The 7,500-nt window shown below is 41.6% G+C and overlaps 1 protein-coding gene across 1 annotated transcript in view; it reads right to left on the bottom strand.

Moving 5' to 3' along the window:
- Positions 1–3,697, bottom strand: part of LOC138861727 (serine-aspartate repeat-containing protein I-like) — a 4,555-nt gene extending 858 nt beyond the window's left edge. Inside the window, exons 1-6 of the mRNA XM_070121547.1 lie at positions 3,603–3,697; positions 2,917–2,975; positions 1,789–2,844; positions 926–1,645; positions 507–614; positions 244–470 (exon numbers count right to left, since the gene is read on the bottom strand). Of these exons, the coding sequence (XP_069977648.1) occupies positions 244–470; positions 507–614; positions 926–1,645; positions 1,789–2,844; positions 2,917–2,975; positions 3,603–3,697 (2,265 nt within the window). The remainder of the gene's footprint in view (positions 1–243; positions 471–506; positions 615–925; positions 1,646–1,788; positions 2,845–2,916; positions 2,976–3,602) is intronic.
- Between the last annotated feature and the right edge of the window lie 3,803 nt (positions 3,698–7,500).

Here is a 7,500-nt window from a genome sequence, read left to right as displayed (position 1 = left end):
CGTCTGCTTCAGCACCTGCTTCGGTGCCAATTTCGGCGTCTGCTTCAGCACCTGCTTCGGTGCCAATTTCGGCGTCTGCTTCAGCACCTGCTTCGGTGCCAATTTCGGCGTCTGCTTCAGCACCTGCTTCAGTGCCAATTTCGGCGTCTGCTTCAGCACCAATTTCGGCGTCTGCTTCAGCACCAATTTCGGCGTCTGCTTCAGCACCAATTTCGGCGTCTGCTTCAGCACCTGCTTCATTGCCAATTTCGGCGTCTGCTTCAGCATCTGCTTCAGTGCCAATTTCGGCGTCTGCTTCAGCACCTGCTTCGGTGCCAATTGGGCGTCTGCTTCAGTGCCAATTTCAGCGTCTGCTTCAGCACCTGCTTCAGTGCCAATTTCGGCGTCTGCTTCAGCATCTGCTTCGGTGCCAATTTGGGCGTCTGCTTCAGCACCTGCTTCAGTGCCAATTTGGGCGTCTGCTTCAGCACCTGCTTCAGTGCCAATTTGGGCGTCTGCTTCAGCACCTGCTTCAGTGCCAATTTGGGCGTCTGCTTCAGCACCTGCTTCAGTGCCAATTTCGGCGTCTGCTTCAGCACCTACTTCAGTGCCAATTTCGGCGTCTGCTTCAGCACCTGCTTCGGTGCCAATTCGGCGTCTGCTTCAGTGCCAATTTCAGCGTCTGCTTCAGCACCTGCTTCAGTGCCAATTTCGGCGTCTGCTTCAGCACCTGCTTCGGTGCCAATTTCGGCGTCTGCTTCAGCATCTGCTTCAGTGCCAATTTCGGCGTCTGCTTCAGCACCTGCTTCGGTGCCAATTTCGGCGTCTGCTTCAGCACCTGCTTCAGCACCAATTTCGGCGTCTGCTTCAGCACCAATTTCGGCGTCTGCTTCAGCACCAATTTCGGCGTCTGCTTCAGCACCAATTTCGGCGTCTGCTTCAGCACCAATTTCGGCGTCTGCTTCAGCACCAATTTCGGCGTCTGCTTCAGCACCAATTTCGGCGTCTGCTTCAGCACCTGATTCAGTGCCAATTTGGGCGTCTGCTTCAGCACCTGCTTCAGTGCCAATTTCGGCGTCTGCTTCAGCACCTGCTTCATTGCCAATTTCGGTGTCTGCTTCAGCATCTGCTTCGGTGCCAATTTCGGCGTCTGCTTCAGCATCTGCTTCAGTGCCAATTTCGGCGTCTGCTTCAGCACCTGCTTCGGTGCCAATTTCGGCGTCTGCTTCAGCACCTGCTTCAGTGCCAATTTCGGCGTCTGCTTCAGCATCTGCTTCATTGCCAATTTTGGCGTCTGCTTCAGCACCTACTTCAGTGCCAATTTCGGCGTCTGCTTCAGCATCTGCTTCAGCACCAATTTCGGCGTCTGCTTCAGCACCTGCTTCATTGCCAATTTCGGTGTCTGCTTCAGCATCTGCTTCGATGCCAATTTCGGCGTCTGCTTCAGCATCTGCTTCAGTGCCAATTTCGGCGTCTGCTTCAGCACCTGCTTCGGTGCCAATTTCGGCGTCTGCTTCAGCACCTGCTTCAGTGCCAATTTCGGCGTCTGCTTCAGCACCTGCTTCATTGCCAATTTCGGTGTCTGCTTCAGCATCTGCTTCGGTGCCAATTTCGGCGTCTGCTTCAGCATCTGCTTCAGTGCCAATTTCGGCGTCTGCTTCAGCACCTGCTTCGGTGCCAATTTCGGCGTCTGCTTCAGCACCTGCTTCAGTGCCAATTTCGGCGTCTGCTTCAGCATCTGCTTCAGTGCCAATTTCGGCGTCTGCTTCAGCACCTGCTTCGGTGCCAATTGGGCGTCTGCTTCAGTGCCAATTTCAGCGTCTGCTTCAGCATCTGCTTCATTGCCAATTTCGGCGTCTGCTTCAGCACCTGCTTCGGTGCCAATTTCGGCGTCTGCTTCAGCACCTACTTCAGTGCCAATTTCGGCGTCTGCTTCAGCACCTGCTTCGGTGCCAATTTCGGCGTCTGCTTCAGCATCTGCTTCAGTGCCAATTTCGGCGTCTGCTTCAGCATCTGCTTCATTGCCAATTTCGGCGTCTGCTTCAGCATCTGCTTCAGTGCCAATTTCGGCGTCTGCTTCAACACCTCCTTCATTGCCAATTTCGGCGTCTGCTTCAGCATCTGCTTCAGTGCCAATTTCGGCGTCTGCTTCAGCACCTGCTTCGGTGCCAATTTCGGCGTCTGCTTCAGCCCCTGCTTCATTGCCAATTTCGGCGTCTGCTTCAGCATCTGCTTCAGTGCCAATTTCGGCGTCTGCTTCAGCACCTGCCTCGGTGCCAATTTCGGCGTCTGCTTCAGCATCTGCTTCATTGCCAATTTCGGCGTCTGCTTCAGCATCTGCTTCAGTGCCAATTTCGGCGTCTGCTTCAGCATCTGCTTCAGTGCCAATTTCGGCGTCTGCTTCAGCACCTGCTTCATTGCCAATTTCGGCGTCTGCATCAGTGCCAATTTCGATGTCTGCTTCAGCACCTGCTTCAGTGTCAATTTCGGCGTCTGCTTCAGCATCTGCTTCGGTGCCAATTTCGGCGTCTGCTTCAGCAACTGCTTCATTGCCAATTTCAGCGTCTGCTTCAGCGCCAATATCGGCGTCTGCTTCAGCACCTGCTTCAGTGCCAATTTCAGCGTCTGCTTCAGTGCCAATTTCAGCGTCTGCTTCAGTGCCAATTTCGGCGTCTGCTTCAGCACCTGCTTCGGTGCCAATTTCGGCGTCTGCTTCAGCATCTGCTTCAGTGCCAATTTCGGCGTCTGCTTCAGCATCTGCTTCATTGCCAATTTCGGCGTCTGCTTCAGCATCTGCTTCATTGCCAATTTCGGCGTCTGCTTCAGCACCTGCTTCAGTGCCAATTTCGGCGTCTGCTTCAGCACCTGCTTCAGTGCCAATTTCGGCGTCTGCTTCAGCACCTGCTTCAGTGCCAATTTCGGCGTCTGCTTCAGCACCTGCTTCAGTGCCAATTTCGGCGTCTGCTTCAGCACCTGCTTCAGTGCCAGTTCGGTGTCTGCTTCAGCACATTTTAATGCCAGTTTCAGCATTACTCTCAATGTCAGTTCCGGCCTCAGCACTTGCCTCAGTTCCAGCAAGAACAGCTCCTCAGCCAGCACAATCCTTACTCGACAGGAAAGAAGGAACCTGCTACAAATGTTACTACAAAAGATAGAAATGATGTACTTCACACAATAACTGTTTTCTCAGGAACTACAATTCAAGGAAAAAAAATCTTTAGAGACGTCTTGGCCAGCGGTTAGCCTCACTACAATGGGTATGGATAATCGTGTAAGTGAATCTTTCATTCACTAAGTAAACTAAGATTTAAGTTGAGTACTACGGTGCAGCCTTTCACTCATTTGTATTCAATATCGGACTATAGGGTCCCTCCGTCAGTGCAAGAGTAGCCAGATAAAGTGCTTGGATATCTTACATTAGCCTTTTGCAGGGCATGTAAATTGCTCTGTAAATGTCTTTCAAATCAACACACACACACATATATGTATATATATATATGTATATATATATATATATATATATATATATATATATATATATATATATATATATATAAATGTATTCATATATATTTCTGAATGTGTGTGTAAGAATAAATAGATAAACAGATAGCCCAGAGTACGTTAAAAGCGTGGCTCTGGAACTTGTCTTGCTCTTGTGCAATTTATCCTGAGGAAAGCGCACCACTGGCTCTTCCTTGGCTCTGATATCTCTCATGACTGATGAGCCAAACTCTGTAACTCACGCCTCCTGTTATCCTGCGCATCGCCCTGTCATCGTCACCGGCCTACCTCGCAGACTGTCCCCTTGCCTAAGAACGCCAATCTTCATCATCTTCTTCGAGGACCTTGGTGTGTCCTGCCTGTGCCGCCCACCTTCGCTATTGCTTCCGATATCCCTTCGTTGTCGCTGATGGGGTTCCTTTTTTCTTCACGCCCACGCCCTCTCCCGCCCGCCATGTCTTCGTCGACTCCCGTATCGAGGAACAATAACGAAGAAAGTGTCTCTTTATTAAGCGTTTTTTCTAGAAATATTCAAACTCCATAACACGTAAATATACAATATAAAAAAAAAAAACAGCAATAAAACAATAATAAAACTAAATTCACATGCTCAAATGAACACGCCCAATGTACCTTCATGTACACGAATTAATCACTTTTTGTTGACACGAAACAGGACAAATAAACAAACAAACAAACAGCTTTATAGCCTCATGGCGAGCGACTACCCCCCCCATCCCCCCATCCCTCCCCCGCTAACGGTTCCCGCTCCCCCACCTTTTAAAGTTCGTTAATTTTATTGCATTTCATAAATTCAAAAATAGCTGTTTCATTTATCGATATCCATATCTAATGTTTACTTGTTATTTTAAATTCAAATGCTGACTATATTTAACGATCGTTTCGGCCATGCATCACCTGCTAAATCGTGAATAATTTGCGATAGCAAGTAATTTTATGTCTCGTGACTGCGTCTTTCGTGTCCGTCTTCAAAATGTGTGTATTTATATCTGCACGCACACGCACACGCACACGCACACGCACACGGACACGCACACGCACACGCACACGCACACGCACACGCACACTCACACACACACGCACACGCACACACACACACACTTACACTTACACAGACACTTACACACACACTTACAAAGACACTTACTCAGACACTTACACACACACAGACACTTACAAAGACACTTACACAGACACTTACACACACACACACACACACACACACACACACACACACACACACACACACACACACACAGACACTTACACAGACACACACAGACACTTACAAAGACACTTACTCAGACACTTACACACACACAGACACTTACAAAGACACTTACACAGACACTTACACACACACACACACACACACACACACACACACACACACACACACACACACACACACACACCATTCCTACATATAAACACATACGCGCGTATGTGTGTGCAACATAATACTATCATAGCATAAAAAAACTATGAAAATATCAGCTTTATCTCCCCTCATACATACATAAAAACACGATTCCAAGTTAATTACACAAGACCTGAAACTACAACGAGGCAATCTAAAAAAAAAAAAAAAAAAAAAAAAAAAACGCCATTAAAAAAAGAAAAAAAAAAAAAAAAAAAAAAAAACATTTGAACGTCATCGTATCCTTTCGTTATAAATTAGGGGGATTTTGTTCTTTATGCAAGATAATGAGATTCTGATGTCGTTTTACAAGTTCTGAAGCGTGCTGCAAACATGGAGGGTTGGGAGGTAGACTGTTATTATTACAATTGTTTTTATAATCATCATTATTATCGATATTGTTGTTATTATTATTGCTGTTTTATTATCATTGTTATTATTATTATTATTATTATTATTATTATTATTATTATTATTATTATTATTATTATTATTATTATTATTATTATTATTATCATTATTCTAATTATTATTATTATTATTGTTATTATTATTATTATTATTATTATTATTATTATTATTATTATTATTATTATTATTATCATCATCATTATCATTATTAATATTATTATCATTATTCTCATTATTACTCATTATTATTATCATCCTTATGATCATTATTGTTATTATTATTTTAATTATAGTTATCATCGTATCATTAATATTATTATTATCATTTCAGTATTAGTATTATCATAATCATCGTTATTATTACAGTCATTATTATTTTTGTTATCACTATCATTGCTAGTATTACTATTATTGTTATCATCATTATTATTGTTATTATTTTTATTATTATCATTATTATCATTGCTGTCATTATTATTATTATTATTATTATTATTATCAATATTTTATGGTTACTCATTACTTTTATCATTCTTAGTATTATTATTATCATTATTGTCATTGGTTTATTATTATTATTATTATAGTTGTTATTATAATCATTATTGTTATAATTTTCACTTTCATTATTTTGATTATCATAACTTTTATGTATGATAATGATAATAATACTACTAATAATAGTAATGATAATAACAATAATAATAATTATTATTATTATAATAATTATCATTATTGTTCTCATCATTATTATAAATATCATCATTAATATTATTATTGTTATCATTATCATTATCATCATAATCATCATTATCATCATCATTATTATTATGGTTGTTGTTACTGTTATCATTATCATCACTAGTTTTATTCTTACTGTTGTAATAATATTAATTATTATCATTACCATTATTATTATTACTATTATCATTAATATCAATATTGTTATCTTTATCATAACTACAATTATTAATTAATTAGAGCGTCATTATTATTGTTAGTACTGTTATAATTACTTGTTCATCCATCTCTCTACCTACCTATATATCTGTCTATTTATCTACATATCTATTCATCTATTAATCTATATATTAATTTATCAATATATCTATCTATCTATCTGTCCATCACTTTATGTCTATTTATTTATCTGTCTGCCTATCTGTCTATATACCTATCTATATCTCTCTACCCATCTATAGATCTGTCTATCTATCAATCAACCTACCTATTTATCTAGCTATCTACCTATCTATTTATCAATCTACCTATCTATCTATCTGCATGCAAATTATTACACATATAAGTCTATTGCAAATCCGGCAGCATCATCAGCTGATCAAATGTGAAGTTGCCGGCTCGTCTATATTTCGAGTCCCAAATGGTTTTAAGTTTATTATTATGATCATTATTCTTGATTAAGATACGTATATTCAGGTGTTTGTTGTTTTTTTCTTTTGATTCTGTATTTTCAAGTTAATTTGGAATAACGCGACTATAAATTGTCTTGAGAATGTATTTAAGATATGAAAAACAGGAATAAATTAAAAGCTAATGTTATGGCAATATTCATGTTTTCATTTTTCCGCCATTTTTCTTTTATTTTACTTCGCAAACAACTTAACAGTGCAGTTTCTTATAAAAATAGTATAATTAAGGACAATATTATGATTAGTCTCGCATAAAGTGCCTGATTAAATTGACATTAATAACACTAGCGATAACGTTAACGATTGGGGAGAGAGGGTGCTAGTTCACGACAATAGCAAATATAATAAAGAGGTTTAAAAATAACTCAACTGACATAGTAAATGGTGACGTTAATAGTGCACAGAAGGAGGTTCTTCACTGACACACACACACACACACAGCTGGTCGACAATAACAAAGTACCTGGGCTCCCTCACCCCTTCGTCGCTCTCGCCCAACCCGCGCTTTACACACGATTTAACAAAATAAACACATGTCGAGCAGGACCTGAAAAAAATCTCTTAAATTGGCTCCTTTTCCCCCCCACCCTTCTCTGTCTCTTTCTCTCCCTCGCTTTCAAACTTGCCCTTAGCAGACTTGGAGGGAAGGGGGGGGGAGGCAGGCAGGGAAGAAGGGGAGAGGGTGGGGGGGGGGAAGGAAGGGGAGAGGGTGGGGTGGGGGGGCAGGCAGGGAGA

The sequence above is a fragment of the Penaeus vannamei genome, chromosome 5 (genome assembly GCF_042767895.1).
Source record: "Penaeus vannamei isolate JL-2024 chromosome 5, ASM4276789v1, whole genome shotgun sequence".
Lineage (NCBI taxonomy): Eukaryota > Metazoa > Arthropoda > Malacostraca > Decapoda > Penaeidae > Penaeus > Penaeus vannamei.
The sequence above is the reverse complement of the archived record's forward strand: the minus strand, read 5'-3'. Positions and strand labels throughout refer to the sequence as shown.